Consider the following 18,200-nt stretch of genomic DNA (forward strand, 5'->3'; position numbering starts at 1 on the left):
ACCCTAGGAAATGTTTTATATCTACTAGAACTAAACAAAAACTAACTAATATTTATTAGAAGATCTGTTTAAGGTTATATCATTAAAAATAAAACTCATGTCTTCCTGGGAAGTTTTCCATGCATCTCTCCATTTTGAATTTTATTAGTGGTATCTATGTTCTATGACCACCTCCCACTTGGTCACAGGCAAACACCAACTATCAAACAAATGCCTTTTTGTTACCTAAAATCACCAGGCTCAAACTCTTTTCTTATCACAGTTTATTGTTGTACATATGAGGTACCATGCTACTATCAGAATTATATCCAGTTTTTTTATTTTAAAAAACTCAGAAAAAAAAATGTTTCCATTAATTTTCATTCAATGTGAATGACAAGAATATTATAGCTATAAACACTGAAATAACCATTTCATTTCTTCCTGAGGAAGTTTCATATTTTAAGCAATGAAAAAAGAATGCCATACAAAGCTAGTTTGAAATCACATTATCTGTTTCTTTCCCCATCTGTATTTATGTTACTTTCAGAAGAACATGACAACCACCCAGAGCATCCAATGTAGTAAGTGTGCATGTCCCCTAGATTTTGAGTTGTCTTCCAGATACACTGAGTGATCAAAATTTCTTTCAAAGGTTTGCTGCTCTAGGTAGCATAATATCTATATTATGAATGAGTAAATTTCTCCTTTCATCCCACAAGCATCCAGTGTGTTTTTGACATTTCTTAAAGGGTAAGCTGTTTAGTTGACTCAGTTTACCCAGACAGAATTACACCATTAGGAGCTTTGTTTAGAAGTTTAAATGCACATCTCATCGTTGGAGCGTAAATGCATTGTTTTTCTTTTCCTTTCTTTTTTTTAAATCAGTAGAAGTGTTGTCAAAATGAAAATACAATACCGTATGTAACTCCTGGGGCCTGTTCTCACTATGTTTGACCCTCTTAAGCTAATTTTCTTAAAATAATGACGATTAAAGAGTATATTCATTTTCTAGTATGTTAGGTATGTGCTGTTCGTAAAAGGTAGTGGTAAGCATGAAGACTGACTTTACCATCTTTGTCCAAATGACTTTGATTTTGCTTTTACTGTCAGGGATCTTAAAATCTGGTTCTTTGTCTAATTCTTTCTGCTAATAGCTTGTTTGTTTAAAAATTGGCTTATCATTTGGGTATACAAAACTTTAAAACATTTAATTAATATAATACAATTTTAGAAATGAATAGTTAGTGAAAGTATCTCAAAATTTGTTTTCTAATTAGTGAATAGTTGATAGAGTTCAATTTCACATATTATAATGGCCATAATAGTTTCATATTATAATGAAACTGGGCATAATTTTTTTTCTAATCATACTTTTGATTAACATTCATAAAAGCTTATAAAGTTATAGCAAGGAATTTATTTACTACTTAAATTTCTTATGTGTATAGTATATTTAAAAACTAAATATAAGCACAGGAAAATCAGCATGACATTCTTTTCTTTTTGGAATACTTTATTAATTATATAATCATTAAAAATTTAAGTGTAAAATATATTTTAAGAACCATGCCTGGCTCATCTTGGTACTTTCCCCATTTAATTTAGTAGATAACCCATAAATTTAACTGTGTTCTATTGTCTTTCATGAAAGTGATGTATAAAATGTTCTAAAAAAATGGCACTGGGCTTTGATTATCTTTTTCTGTCTTGTACCATTGCAAATCTGAGATTAAAAATCCTACATTAATTTGTTTTTTGTCACAGATCTCTGCATTATACAATTTCATTTTGAATTATCTGAAAAAATGTAATTTTTCTGTATTTAAACGTAAATAACCCAACATATCATCTGGAGAAACTGTCCTTAGATTTCAGTTAATAGGTTTTTTCCCTTGGGAGCATTAAGAAAAAGTTGTTTACATTAAAAAGTCAGTCTGTTTCTGGAGATGACATAGACCTCAGATTCTGAGCAAACATTTCTGTAGAACCAGTGAGAACTACTCGAGTTGATCTGCAGCTCACAGCAAAGGGACATAAGTTGTCAATCAGATATCTTCAGACCCCTACAATTTCTCGCTTTTAGAGGATTTAGCAGACACTTTATATTGCTTCTTACTGTTTTGGTATACTCAGTGTGTTTCTATTTCCCATCCAATATCTGGTACAACATACCTTTCAGAATAATAATTATGTAATGATAGAAACATTGGAAACTTTTACAGAAATGCACTAGACTATGTGGATGAAAAATCACTTTTTTCCTTCTATAACACTTATCTTTTTTTTTTCGATGCAGATAAAGCTCAGATATAACTTTACCATTCTCTGATCTAGGACAAATTGTAAATTATAATTCTTTCTAAATACTTCAGTGGATTTTATATTTTTGCAAGCAGTTTTCATGGGCATTAGGCCTCTGGCGCTTTATGCTACATTGTGATGTTTACTTTTTGTTTTGTAGGACATTTTATAGAGTCAAAGAATAAGAAAACATTCTACAGGCAAACAGCAGCCTAAAAGTCTACAGAGACATAATCTTAGTTGATATATAAAAGTGTAAATATTACTACGAAATGGAACAGTTCTGCATTGGTATTTGATATTTATATTGGTTGCTATTGATTAACACATGAGTGCACAGTAGTCTCCAATAACCCCACAGGCTCAGATATGGGTTAAGAGAAAGGCCATAGGCCTCAAGGCTTGTAACAAATACTTTTAGTTTAGTTTAGTTTTGTTTCTAATCATCCACGTGCCAGCACATGGAAAGACCTTTGTTTTTCTTTTCTCATTTGAAGAGGTATATTTTTAAACCACCTTTTGGTAGCTCCTGGAAGCTCTGGGAGAGGTGAGCATTCCACAGAGATGCATTCTCACGCTTCCTCACAGTGCTATCTCACTTTCTGCAGCTCCTGCCTCAGCCAAGATGGCAGAGGCTGTCCCAGTCTGTGCAGCAGCTTGGAGAGTTCCACGTTGTGGTCACGATAGTAGCTGGATAGAAATGCTCTGCTCTGAGGTGGGAGGAGGAGATACAAGGACATTCAATTTTATTTGTTGGAGTATACTTCATATACTTTGATGATGTTTATTTATATCTGTAGATATTTACACGTGGCTTAAAATTGATTTTAAGCATGCAGACTATTTATTTAGCACCAGATAGTCAACAAAAGAATCCAAAATACAATACTTGGGTGCAGCCTCAAAAATGACAGAATGATCTTGGTTCGTTTCCAAGGCAAATCATTCAGTATCATAGTAATCCAAGTCTATGCCCCAACCACTGATGCCAAAGAAGCTGAAGTTGACTGGTTCTATGAAAACCTATTACACCTTCTAGAACTAGCACCCCAAAAAGATGTCCTTTTCATCACAGGGGACTGAAATGCAAAAGTAGGACGTCAAGAGATACCCAGAATAACAGGCAAGTTTGGCCTTGAAGTACAAAATGAAACAGGGCAAAACCTAACAGAGTTCTGTCAAGAGAACATGTTAGTTATAGCATTTCCAATAACTCAAAAGATGACTCTACATATGGACATCACCAGATGGTGATGAAATCATACTGACTATGTTCCTTGCAGCCAAAGATGGAGAAGCTCTATTCAGTTAGCAAAAACAAGACCTGGAGCTGACTGTGGCTCAGATCATGAGCTCCTTATTGCAAAATTCATGCTTAAACTGAAGAAAGTAGGGAAAACCACTAGCCCATTCAGCTTTGATCCTAATCAAATCCCTTATGATTATATAGTGGAAGTAACAAATATATTCAGGGGATTAGATCTGGTAGACACAGTGCCTGAAGAACTATGGATGGAAGTTTGTAATATTGTACCCAAGGCAGTGACCAAAACCATCCTAATGAAAAAGAAATGCAAGAAGCTGAAGTGGTTGTTTGAGGAGGCTTTACAAATAGCTGAGGAAAGAATAGAAGTGAAAGGCAAGGGAGAAAGGGAATGATATACCCATCTGAATGCAGAGTTCCAGAGAAGAGCAAGGAGAGATAAGAAGGTCTTGTTAAATAGAGGAAATAGAGGAAAACAATAGGATGGGGAAGACTAGTGATATCATCAAGAAAATTGGAGATCTCAAGGGAACATTTCATGCCAGGACGGGCATGATAAAGGACAGAAACGGTAAGGACTTAAGGAGAGAGATTAAGAAGAAGTGGCAGGAATACACAGAACTATACAAGAAAGTTCTTAATGACCCAGATAACCACGATGATGTGGTCACTCACCTAGAGCTGGACGTCCTGGAATGTGAAGTCAGGTGGACCTTAGGAAGCACTACTATGAACAAAGCTAGTGGAAGTGATGGAATTTCAGCTGAGTTATTTCAAATCCTAAAAGATGATGCTGTTAAAGTGCTGCACTCAACATGTCAGCAAATTTGGAAAACTCAGCAGTAGCCACTGGACAAGGTCAGTTTTCATTCCAATCCCAAAGAAAGGCAATGCCAAAGAATGTTCAAACTACTGTACAGTTATCCTCATTTCACATGTTAGTAAGGTTATGCTCAAAGTCCTTCAAGCTAGGCTTCAGCAGTACGTGAATTGAGAACTTCCAGATGTACAAACTGGATTTAGAAAAAGCAGAGGAACCAGAGATCAAATTGCCAACATTTGCCGGATCACGGAGAAAGCAAGTGAGTTCTAGAAAAAACATCTGGAAGGTCCGTCTAGTCAAAGCTATGGTTTTTCCAGTAGTCATGTATGGATGTGAGAGTTGGACCATAAAGAAAGCTGAGTGCTGAAGAAGTGAAGCTTTTGAACTGTAGTGCCAGAAAATACTCTTGAGAGTCCCTTGGACAGCAAGGAGATTAAACCAGTCAATCCTAAAGGAAATCAACCCCTGAATATTCACTGGAAGGACTGATGCTGAAGCTGAAGCTCCACCACTTTGGCCACCTGATGCAAAAGAGCTGACTCATTGATACAGACCCTGATGCTGAGAAGAATTGAAGGCAAAAGTAGAAGGGAGTGGCAGAGGATAAGATGGTTGGATATTTTCACTGACTCAATGGACATGAATTTGAGCAAACTCCAGGAGATAGTGGAGGACAGAGGACTGGGGTGTGCTGCAGTCTATGGAGTTACAAAGAGTCAGATATGACTTAGTGGCTGAACAACAAAACGTAGTGACTCTGTTCATCAAAATACACAGTCCAAACACATAAATGTTTTCACTAGGGAAAGGCTTTTGTATTAAACATGTGGTTTATTTGTGCAGAATTAAATGTTCAAATAGCTAGATTGAGTTTAGAAATATAGCTGTAACAACTGATTGGTTCCAGTATTATGCTCTATTAAAACCGTTCTGGCTTTGGAGCAAGAGTTGGCTTGATAAATCTATAAAATAAAACACTCTTTTGTCATCATTAATTTACATGTAGAATTTGAAGATGATATTTTCTTAAGAGCACTTTTAAAGCATACACAAAATACTCACTGTTAAAACAGTACTGTGGTAAACCTTAAAAATACAGCAGGTAAATCAGGTAAACCCATAACCTGATATATTTGCACTATTTGACCCAAGGAAGGAAAGGAATGCCTTGAAAACTATCCTGATTTACAAGGATGTAGATTTCCCTTTAATAAAGGAAAATATTTTAATAATTGAAATTGTAAGAAATGGAAAGTGCTGTGTTGTAAGGTGGTGTTTAGTGGGATTTATATAGAGTTCAAATGACTGTGGTTGGGAATGTCATGGAGGGTGGGTTTCTGGATCTTCATCTGTACCTCTCCACTTTATTATTCTGAGGGTTTCTGTTCAGTTGAATCTTTAAAAGATTAATTTTAAATTAATCTTATCTTATTCTGCTGTTCTCTTAAAATATCATGTCTGGTACCCCATCTTAAATGCCATCGAAAAACATGTCATTTTATGTTGATAACTTCAATGTAACATAGTGGTTTTTGCAGGAATTACGATCACTGGAACAAGACTGAACATTTGTGTTGTACTGTAACCATCACTGCCATCAAGGGAGAACCCAAACCTTTGTGTGGCTCATGTGTCAATCTCCCTGCTTCTCTCTGTTTTGGGTCTCCTCAGTCATCAGCTCTAAAACCACCGACAGGCCCAGTTAGCATACCCTGGCCAGAGAAAGGTGGAGACAAAACATATTCCCAGATCCTCTGTCTGGGGGTCTGATCATTCTGTGCCTCCTCTGCTGCCAGCCAGACCTGGAATCCAGGGCTGAGCCCGAGGCCTTTGTGTAGAGGCTTCCCCACCATTCTCTCCTAACATCTCCCTTTGCATTGCTCCTCTTCCTGGGGCAACAGCAGCCTGGGACTGCCTACATCCTGCCAGCTTGCTCCCCAGTATTTCCCATGTGACAAAGGATTCTCCAGCATCTCCACTAACTTTAGAATTGAACCTCCTGAGATCCACATTCTTCCTACATTCCCTTGGGGTTTCATATCAGTATCGTACCTCCTGATATGGAGGATTATCTCAACTACATCTCAATGTATTGGCTTTTTTGGCATTATTTTCAAACCTGACAGCCTGTATTAGCAGCCAAACCCTTGTCCTGTGCCCTATTAAGTGAGTATGTTGGTCCCCATAATCAAGTACCCCTTCTTCTTCTGCTCCCTCCTATGGCAAGATAACCGATAAGAGATTTGTAAAGTACAACATGTCCTATTTGAGAGTCTAATATGTTCAGGCCACAAATTACTAGGACAGAATTCAGTGATATGCAGAATTTACATACATTGTTATCTGATGAGTGTTCAGAAAGGGTACTATTTTAGATGGCAAATCAGATAGAATATATGCTAATGTATGCCAATATAGTCCATTTCATGCAAACCCACAGGAAATTAATGTAATAAAAGGAATAATAATGTATACTTCTATAATATAAAACATGATCAAAGAAGAAATCATATAATAAATCCAGTAACAGGTTGTTTATTGGACTATTATTAAACAAACTATCAAGTGCTTTTGATTTGGAGAGGTAATTGACTCAGTGGTTCATTCAAAATGTCAGCTTTTATTCCTTTCCTATAATATATTTTGATAAACAAAGCCAAAGTGGAAGCCTAATAATCCGCCAGATCGTAATTTCCAGGATCAAATGTATCCTGTGATGTTTCGGTGATACTTGTGGGGAAGGGTACTGGTGTGTTTTCTGTAGTAGAAGGAGAAGCAAGCAGTGTGGTGACAGTACTGCCTACTCGAATCTGTTCTACGCATTTGTGTTTTCATTACCTCCAGGAAAGATGCCTTTCTCTCGCCTCCTGTCTGGGCATTTCTGTATGAAGTCAGCCACCCTACTCCCTCAAATAATGACTCTGGTTCCGGCAGAGAGCTCCTAAGACCCTTGTAATTTCCTGAGTTACAGGGGTGAAAAGAGTGTCTTTTGTTATATACAGTAAGTTCCTTTAAACTTTGCCCAAGTTTATGCTAATGAAGTGACTCGTATGGGTCCCTAGATAGCTTCAGACGGGGGCTGGTTGCTAGAGGAGAAGCTCTGGTGCTCAGGACCCTTCTGGACCTTGTCCTGTGTACCTCTCCATTTATAATAATAGGAAGTAAAGTATTTCTGGGGCATGTGAGTCATTACATCAAATTATAAAACCTGGGGAGGAATTCTTGGGAACCCTGATTTGTAGCCAAGTTGGACAGATGTGTGAATAACCTGGCAGTTTTGTGGGACTGAGCCCTTAATCTGAGGGGACTGTACTTAACCCTGGGTAGTTGGTGTCAGAATTGGATTAAATTATAGGACACCTACCTGGTGTCTGCAGAAAATTACAGAATTGCTTGGTATGGAAAAACTCACATATCTGATGTCAGAGGTGTTTGAGAAAAAACATCTTAGGAATGTATTACATAGAAACCTTATTGAGAAGTATGGAACTAGTGATATCCTGAAAAGTTTTAGATTTTTAATCTTTCTCTACCATGAATTTAATATCATGTCTCAGTATATGTTTGATGGGAGTAAAATAAAATGCTAAGAAAGATGTTCTACAGTGTCTTAAATGTTTTAGTTTCAATGACTATACAGAGAAATAGCTTTGACATACATGAAAATGAAACATTTTATATTGCCGTCTTGAAATGCTATGGAAATCACCCTTGAATATGTGTGCTGTTTTCACAGTGCACTGAAGGTATATTTTAATAATCCACCAAAGAAAACTGTAGCTCTGAGAGTACCCTTTGTTTATCAAAAGAACCCCCAGAATGTCTTTTAGGTAGAATTTAATTATGAGCTTAGTGAGGACAAAGCTCTGTCTCTATCAGATTGGAATAAAAAATAAATGGTCCTGAAAGTCTTCAAGAATTAAAAAGGATTCAGATAAGTTCAGACCACGTTAGGATTCTCAGACCACTGTAGGATTCTTAGTTACCATAATATATTAAACGTTGTGGGAAAACAGTCTCAAATGTTTTAATTTTTGAGTTAGTTATTTTTTTTAATAAAATCAATCTACTTGCATTCTTATGTCCAAACTGCACATTCACTGGACTGATTATGAAATCAAAGTATTAATAAATTTTAATATATGTATAGGAAGCTTTAAAGTGGAAATATAGGGCCAACAAAGTGGGAAAACTGTATCTTTAAGTGGCCACCATGGCCATGGCACCATTTGGAACAGAACAAACATGACATGCTACATGTCTATGGCAAACTGTGGGTGTCTCCATTCTCCAGAGCCTAAATTATCTGCTAGTATGTTACATATTTGGGAAATATATTAATTTTTTAATCTTATTATCATATTAGCACTTCAAAACTTAGTATACCAGTAGTTAATATTATTATGCAGGCCACATTTACCACTACAGAGTGACTTAGTGAAAATAAAATCTTTGGTCCTATTTTTAATTTCCAGTTGATATATTTCCTGCCCTGGTTTCAGTTAATATTTTTAGTGCTAAAATTTCTGTGAATGTATCTCTTTTTGGAATGAGATGTTGCCTTCTTTGTTCTGATTCCAAATGGCAAATTCTATTGTTGGCCTTTATTTTCACATGACAGGTAATATATCACTGGAAAAATCAAAACAAGCAAGCAGGATGCATCCAATCCAAATGTTGCTTTTTATTTTTAGAAAGTGAATTTTTTATTTTAATCATTTTTCTAATAAAAGATATATTTTTATGTATCATTTTGCTTATTTAGTTTGTATTTTTAAGCTCTATACTTACATCAGGATCCATTGGAGGGTATTTTCTTCCTTTGCTCTTTCCAAGGCATTTTGTTTTACCTTCTTCCAGTAACTGACACCAGAAACCTTTATGAGAATCAAACCTTAAAAAGATACAAAGAGCAAAATAGTAGTTTTTGAGCAACTAATATAATATGCTGACCAAAAACATGGGATATTTTAGTTTGGATATTAATCTATAACTGAGGAAACTGGCATATTTTTTGACTACATCACTTTACATAAAGTCTTTTGGCATACTTCTGAATTCTCAGTCCATCTGTCATCTCTGTGAGTTTGCCAGATTTCTAATAGAAAAACTGTCAGCAGAAGGTCTCCTATTAATAGAAATTAATAAGCCTACCTCCTTCATCTGGAAAGAAAAGTTTTATAAGTTTCAAGCCCATTCTTTCCTTTTGCAGGGTTTAAAAATGACACATCAGGCTTCATCCATATCTGTGGGTTTACATAGTACTTTTATCATTTGATTACAGGTTAATAGAAGAGATAGGGTTTGGGTGTGTCATGGAGTGATTACTTTTAGAATTATCTAGCTATAATCCATTTAATTTTTTTTTCCAGAGACACTTTCTTATTTTGCTATGAGCTCTGTATTAAAGTAATAACACTTATAAATGAAGATTTTATGGTATAATTATAATAAAAATCATAGAAGCACATTATATTTTAGTATACTAAGATATTTCATACAACTCTTTTTCATTTGAGCTTTCCTTATAACTCCTTAATGATATGGAGTATAGCATTTGTCCCATTTAGTGGCACTTAGCTTAGTGTTTGGCTCTTTGTGAACACTCACCAACTGTTAGTTGAATAAAAAATGAGAAAGAAGGAAATGTTCGTCGAAGTTTATCTATCTTGGACTATGTACTTTTTAAGTATGCAGGTGACAACTCAAGTCTGGGCCTCCTGACTCCAGGTCCAGGGCCTTTTCTTCTTTACTGGTCTCTGGTTATGCTTTGTATTATCATTCATTATGAATATATAGTAATTTCCATGCTTGACTATAAAAGTGACTGCTAACAGTATTCATGATTCTCTCACTTGCTTTAGTTATTCAGTGATTCTATTGCTATAATTTCTTCTTCATTAGAAATTATTATCATTTAGGACCACTCAGAATGCTGTATCTAGGTCTTTCTTAAAATTATAGTGTTAACAGTGAACAACTGGAAATCAAAATAAAAACACATTTAATTTAGCATAAAACATGAAATACCTAGGGATAAATTTAACACAAAATATGTGCAAGATCTGTGCACTGACAACATATGTTAAGAGAAATTACAGAAGACACAAACAAAAGAAAAGCTGTACCATATTCACAGATCAGAAGACTAAATATTTTTAAAAATATCAATTATCTCCAGATTTATCTAGAGATTCAGTGTGAGTTCAATCAAAATTCCAGTGGACTTTTTTGGGTGGAAATTAAAAAGATGATTATAAAATGTATATGGAAATAAAAGCTAACAATTTGTTTTAAACAAGCCAAAACAATTTGAAAGAGGAGATCAAAGCTGGAGATCTCATAGTATTTTATTTCAAGATTTACGATAATGCCACAATAATAAAGCCTATGTAGTACTGGAACCAATGGATCAGTGAACAAAATAGAATCTAGAAACAGTCTTTTAAGCAAATGGAACTGGAAAAATTGGATATCTATACGGAAAATATGAATATCAATCCTAATCTCACACTGTATATGAAAATTAACTTGAAATGGGTTATAAAACCTAAATCTAAGAGCTAAACTACAAGAATTCTGGAAGTAAACATAGGGAAAAACACATATAAAATTTTTGTACCTTTGTTTAGGCAAAGATTTCTTAGGAAGAATGGTAAAAGAATAATGATAATTTTGAATACATCAAAATTTAAAATTTTGCTTTTCTAAAATACTCAAGAAAATGAAAGGAGAAACCACAGGTTGGGCAAAAATATTTATAAAATGTATATCTAATAAAGGACTTATATTCAGAATACACAACTGAACTCAATAAAAATGACATTATCAGTAAAAACTGAAATAAAAGATTGGAATAGACACTTCATCAAAAAAACATAGATGATCAATAAACAAATGCAAGTTTGCTCAATATTGTTAGTCATTAAGAAAATACAAATTAAAAATCACAAATGAAATATCACTAGATACTAGAATGACTTAATTTAAAAAGGCCAATACCAAGCACTGACAAAGATGTGGAACAGCTAGAACTGCTAAACTTTGTTAGAGAAATTTAAAGATATTACAGCCACTTTGGAAAATTTCTTATAAAGTTGAATATGTAATTACTTTACAACCCACTAATCCCATTTCTAAGTATTTACCCAAAAAGAAATGAAAATATATGTCCATACAAAGATCTATACACAAATGTTCATAGTAGCTTTGTTCACAGTAGTCCCCAAATGGAAACAACCTTATGTCTATCAACTGGCAAAATGATAAATAAATTGTGCTATATCCATAAAATGGAGTACTATGTAACAATAAAAAACCCCAATTACTGATGATATAACATCATGGAGGAATGTCAGAAGTATTATGCTAAGTGAGGAAGTGGAAGAGGGGAAAAGATTGACTGCAAGAGAGCATGAGAAAACTTTTTTCTTTAAAAAACTTAAAACTTCTTTCTTTCTCTTTGTGATGGTGTATACATGTTTGTCAAAATTCATCAAACTGTACAATTAAAATGGGTGAACTTTATTATATGTAAAGTACACATTAATAGACCTGATTTAAAATTATATTGGGATTGAATGTGTGATTTAGAGAGTAGTCTTTGTAGCTAATCTTGTAAACTTTGTAACTATAGCCCTATGGCTTCCCGACCCAGGGATTGAACCCAGGTCTCCTGCATTGCAGGCAGATGCTTTACCCTCTATGCCAAAGGCCAAATACACATCTGTGAGAAGAAGGCAAACCTATATCTCTCTATCTGCACTGCTTGGGTATTAGAGACACTACAGGATTACTCACATCTGCTTGTGCAAAGCCCATTTCAGTCATTATTAAAGTGATTATGTGGACTTCCTGAGGATCCAGTGGTTAAGAATCCACATGTCAATGCAGGGTACACATGGGTTTGATCCCTGGTTCAGGGAGATTCCACATGCCTTGGCAACTAATTAAATTTTTAAAAATTATTTAAAAAGTTAAAAAAGTGATTGTGTGGGATCAGGACACAACATGATATGTCTCCATGTTGCTTATTTTCTTGTTTGAATCTGTAAGGCAACTGAAAAAATTAGTTTCATACTCAAAGGTATAAGAAAGGAGAGCATTAATAAATCAACTAACTTCAATAAAGTAAATCATTAAAAAATAAGGACTATGATTGAAATAATCTATACATGAAAGCTGGGAAGCTTTAATACAACATTTCTGAAAGTCTGCTATTGATATAGCATTTTTCATTAACATTTTGTCATTAGTAATTTCCATAATTGAACTCTGACTCATTCAGGCCTGCTATTATTACACGTTTTTGTTGTTGTTGTTGTTAATATACCTAACTGTAGATACATGCCTGGGTCATACACATGCTGCTGCTGCTACTAAGTCACTTCAGTCGTGTCCAACTCTGTGTGACCCCACAGACGGCAGCCCACCAGGCTCCTCCATCCCTGGGATTCTCCAGGCAAGAACACTGGAGTGGGTTGCCATTTCCTTCTCCAATGCATGAAAGGGAAAAGTGAAAGTGAAGTCGCACAGTCGTGTCCGACTCTTCGCGACCCCATGGACTGCAGCCCACCAGGCTCCTCCGTCCATGGGATTTTCCAGGCAAGAGTACTGGAGTGGGGTGCCATTGCCTTCTCCAGGTCATTCACATACCTTATATTAAAATGAGCAGCTTCTGATATAATGTTTCTTTAAGGAACATTAAACTTCACATGTATTAAAATTAAAAATCAAAATAAAAATAGGTTTTCTTTCACTTCTGGTAATTGATTACATCTCATGCAGTGAGCTGTCATGCTAGACTTCACTGAGAAAAATATGTGTCTGTGCAGCTGACACCTAGCCCAGACATCTATATGCATAAGTTCACAGGCAGTGGTATAAGTGTATCATAGTGGAAACAAAAAGGAGAGGAAGGTGAAGGAAGATCATATTATTTTTCAGGTTGCCTGAGAAGGTGAGGGACTGATGCTGATGAAGGACCTTGTAAGCAATTCAGATCCCAAGTGAAGAAGCTTGACAGAGATGGAGAAAGATCTTTTTTTTTTTTTAATTTTTTTTAAATTTTATTTTTAAACTTTACAATATTGTATTAGTTTTGCCAAATATCAAAATGAATCTGCCACAGGTATACCCGCGTTCCCCATCCTGAACCCTCCACCCTCCTCCCTCCCCTACCCTCCCTCTGGGTCGATCCCAGTGCACCAGCCCCAAGCATCCACTACTGTGCATCGAACCTGGACTGGCGACTCGTTTCATACATGATATTATACATGTTTCAAAGCTATTCTCCCAAATCTCCCCACCCTCTCTCTCTCCCACAGAGTCCATAAGATTGATCTATACATCAGTGTCTCTTTTGCTGTCTCGTACACAGGGTTATTGTTACCATCTTTCTAAATTCCATATATATGCATTAGTATACTGTATTGTTGTTTTTCTTTCTGGCTTACTTCACTCTGTATAATAGGTTCCAGTTTCATCCACCTCATTAGAACTGATTCAATTGTATTCTTTTTAATGGCTGAGTAATACTCCATTGTGTATATGTACCACAGCTTTCTTATCCATTCATCTGCTGATGGGCATCTAGGTTGCTTCCATGTCCTGGCTATTATAAACAGTGCTGCGATGAACATTGGGGTACTCGTGTCTCTTTCCCTTCTGGTTTCCTCAGTGTGTATGCCCAGCAGTGGGATTGCTGGATCATAAGGCAGTTCTATTTCCAGTTTTTTAAGGAATCTCCACACTGTTCTCCATAGTGGCTGTACTAGTTTGCATTCCCACCAACAGTGTAAAAGAGTTCCCTTTTCTCCACACCCTCTCCAGCATTTATTGCTTGTAGACTTATGGATTGCAGCCATTCTGACTGGCGTGAAATGGTACCTCATAGTGGTTTGATTTGCATTTCTCTGATAATGAGTGATGTTGAGCATCTTTTCATGTGTTTGTTAGCCATCTGTATGTCTTCTTTGGAGAAATGTCTATTTAGTTCTTTGGCCCATTTTTTGATTGGGTCATTTATTTTTCTGGAGTTGAGCTGTAGGAGTTGCTTGTATATTTTTGAGATTAGTTGTTTGTCCGTTGCTTCATTTGCTATTATTTTCTCCCATTCTGAAGGCTGTCTTTTCACCTTGCTAATAGTTTCCTTTGTTGTGCAGAAGCTTTTAAGGTTAATTAGATCCCATTTGTTTATTTTTGCTTTTATTTCCAATATTCTGGGAGGTGGGTCATAGAGGATCCTGCTGTGATGTATGTCGGAGAGTGTTTTGCCTATGATCTCCTCTAGGAGTTTTATAGTTTCTGGTCTTACGTTGAGATCTTTAATCCATTTTGAGTTAATTTTTGTGTATGGTGTTAGAAAGATCTTATTCCAGTCTTTTTATAATACCAGCAGCGTCCCTCAGGACCACTAATATCTGGTAGAACACCAAGGAAACAACCTTTCCATGTAGGCACTGGCAGCTAGTCATTTCATGTGGGAAGCAGTACTGGCTAGGAATGTTTTGGAGAAAAATTAAGTGTTGTTTAGTGTTTCTCCATGTTTACCCCTCCCTGGAGGTAAGGTGACTTTATCATTGTGTTCCCAGAGTCATGACATAATATTGTCATTCAACAAATCTTTGTTGAATTAAATTTAGAATAAAACAAGAATGGACTGGTACTTAAGTTTGTGTGAAATATTGATATCACCTGGGGATGTCTAGAAATAACTGGAAGAGACTTGTGGGCAGGGACTATCAAGATTCTCCAATGACTCAGCTTCCAAATGGTAACATTCTCTTTGTTAATGAAAATGTGACCCTCATCTTACCCTTGGGCAAGTGAATTCCAGGGAACATTCAGATTATACTTAGGTGCAAGGCTGTTTGAAATGTCTTTACATTGCATTGTTATTTTCATGAATGAATACTGAATTGTGTGGATATGCCAAATTTTCTTAAATCTATTTACCAGACTGGTTCCAGCTTTTGGTTATTATGAATAATGCTGCTGTGAACAATTCTTTGTGAACAAAGGTTTTCATTTCTTTTGGGGTAGATTCGTAGGCATGGCATTGGATTACTTGTAAACTTTTGTTTAATTTTTACGAAACTGTAAAACTGCTTTTCTGAAGTGGCTGTACATTTCTATCAGAAGTATATGAGGTTACCAATTTCTCCACATTTGTGCCAATATTTGGTATTGTCTTTTGGATTATAGCTATTCTAGTGGTATTTTGATGTGATTTTAATTTGAATATCATTATCATTATACATTTATTGTGCATAGTGACAGTGTGTCTGGAGGGGAATTCTTTTATTTTTACTTATTTATTTTTAGTGTATTTAAAAATTTATCCTGTTTTAATTAGTGAATAGTATTCCATTGGATGTATATATCACATTTATATTTATTTATTTAATTGAAGTATAGTTGATTTCACAAACCTCTGTCCATAGTTCTTCAGGCACTGTGTCTATCAGATCTAATCCCTTGAATCTCACTTCCACTGTTCATGTAATATACAGGTTCGTGACATTGTACAGGAATCAGTGATCAAGACCATCCCCAAAAAAAGAAATGCAAAAGGACAAATAGTTGTCTGAGGAGGCCTTACAAATAGCTGTGAAAAGAAGCAAAGTCAAAAGTAAAGGAGAAAAGGAAAGAATGCAGAATACCCATCTGAATGCAGAGTTCCAAAGAATAGCAAGGAGAGATATGAAAGCCTTCTCAGTGATCAATGCAAAGAAATAGAGTAAAACAACAGAATGGGAAAGACTAGAGATCTCTTCAAGAAAATTAGAGATACCAAGGGAATATTTCTTGCAAAGATGGGGACAATAAAGGACAGAAATGGTATGGACCTAACAGAAGTAGACGATATTAAGAAGAGGTGGCAAGAATACACAGAAGAACTATACAAAAAAGATCATCATGACCCAGATAACCATGATGGCATGATCACTCACCTAGAGCCAGACATTCTGGAATGTGAAGTCAAGTAGGCCTTAGGAAGCATCACTACAAACAAAGCAGGTGGAGGTGATGGAATTCCAGTTGAGTTATTTTAAATCCTAACAGATGATGCTGTGAAAGTGCTGCACTCAATATGCCAGCAAATTTGGAAAACTCAGCAGTGGCCACAAGACTGGAAAAGGTCAGTTTTCATTCCAGTCCCAAAGAAAAGCAATGTCAAAGAATGTTCAAACTACAGCACAATTCCACTCATCTCACATGCTAGCAAAGTAATGCTGAAAATTCTCCAAGCCAGGCTTCAACAGTACTTGAACCATGAACGTCCAGATGTTCAAGCTTATTTAGAAAAAGGAGAGGAACCAGAGATCAAATTGCCAACATCCGTTGGGTCATGAAAAAAGCAAGAGAGTTACAGAAAAACATTTACTTCTGCTTCATTGACTATGTCAAAGCCTCTAACCGTGTGGATCATAATAAACTGTGGAAAATTCTGAAAGAGATGGGAATACCAGACCACCTGACTTGCCTCCTGAGAAATCTGTATGCAGGTCAAGGAGCAACAGTTAGAACTGGACATGTAATAACAGACTGCTTCCAAATTGGGAAAGGAGTACGTCAAGGCTGTATATTGTCACCCTGCTTATTTAACTTATATGCAGAGTACATCATGGGAAATGCTGGACTGGATGAAGTACAAGCTGGAATCATGATTGCCGGGAGAAATAATAATAACCTCAGATATGCAGGTGACGCTACCCTTATGGCAGAAAGTGAAGAAGAACTAAAGTGCCTCTTGCTGAAAGTGAAAGAGGAGCATGAAAAAGTTGGCTTAAAACTCAACATTCAGAAAACTAAGGTTATGGGATCTAGTCCCATCATTTCATTGCAAATAGAGAAATGGTGGAAACAGTGAAAGACTTTATTTTGGGGGCTCCCAAATCACTGCAGATGGTGACTGCAGTTGTGAAATTAAAAGATGCTTGCTCCTTGGAAGAAAAGCTATGACCAACCTAGACAGCATTTTTAAAAGCAGAGACATTACACTGCTAACAAAGGTCCATCCAGTTAAAGCTACGGTTTTTCCAGTAGTCATGTATGGATGTGAGAACTGGACTATAAAGGAAGCCGAGCGCTGAAGAGTTGATGCTTTTGAACTGTGGTGTTGGAGAAGACTCTTGAGAGTCCCTTGGACTGCAAGGAGATCCAACCAGTCAATCCTAAAGGAAGTCAGTCCTGAATATTCATTGGAAGGACTGATGCTGAAGCTGAAGCTCCAATACTTTGGCCACCTGATGTGAAAAACTATTGGAAAAGACCCTGATGCTGGGAAAGATTGAAGGCAGGAGGAGAAGGGGATGACAGAGGATGAGTTGGTTGAATGGCATCACCGACTCAATAGACATGGTTTGAGCAAGCTCCGGGAGTTGGTGGTGGACAGGGAAGCCTGGGGTGCTACAGTCCATGGGGTCTCAAAGAGTCGGAAGCAACTGAGCAACTGAACTTAAGTGAAAGTTGATTTGCAACGTTGTGTTAATTTCTGCTATACAGCCAAATGACCAGTTGTACATCCATATACATTCTTTTTTATAATCTTTTCCATTATGGTTTATCCGGGGACATTGACATAGTTCCCGGTGCTATACAGTAGGACCTTGTTGTCCACCCATTCTATATATAATAGTTTGCATCTATTAACCCCAAACTCCCAGTCCATCCTCCCCCCACCCACTCACTTCTTTGTTGTTGTTCAGTCACTGAGTCATGTCTGACTCTTTGCAACCTCATGAACTGCAGCATGCCCAGCTTCCCTCTCCTTCACTATCTCCTGGAGTTTGTTCAGGCTCATGTCCATTGAGTCAGTGATGACAA

General features: G+C 36.3%; 1 protein-coding gene across 2 annotated transcripts in view; it reads right to left on the minus strand.

The window, feature by feature from the left end:
• Positions 1-246: 246 nt before the first annotated feature.
• The window catches only part of NDST3 (N-deacetylase and N-sulfotransferase 3), a 187,684-nt gene continuing 169,730 nt past the window's right edge, over positions 247-18,200 (minus strand). For both annotated transcript variants that reach the window (XM_027543736.1, XM_027543737.1), the window contains exons 13-14: positions 9,162-9,264; positions 247-2,993 (exon numbers count right to left, since the gene is read on the minus strand). In XM_027543736.1, coding sequence (XP_027399537.1) covers positions 2,874-2,993; positions 9,162-9,264 — 223 coding nt within the window. In that variant the 3' untranslated portion in view covers positions 247-2,873. The remainder of the gene's footprint in view (positions 2,994-9,161; positions 9,265-18,200) is intronic.

Source organism: Bos indicus x Bos taurus, chromosome 6 (assembly GCF_003369695.1).
Source record: "Bos indicus x Bos taurus breed Angus x Brahman F1 hybrid chromosome 6, Bos_hybrid_MaternalHap_v2.0, whole genome shotgun sequence".
NCBI classification, from domain to species: domain Eukaryota; kingdom Metazoa; phylum Chordata; class Mammalia; order Artiodactyla; family Bovidae; genus Bos; species Bos indicus x Bos taurus.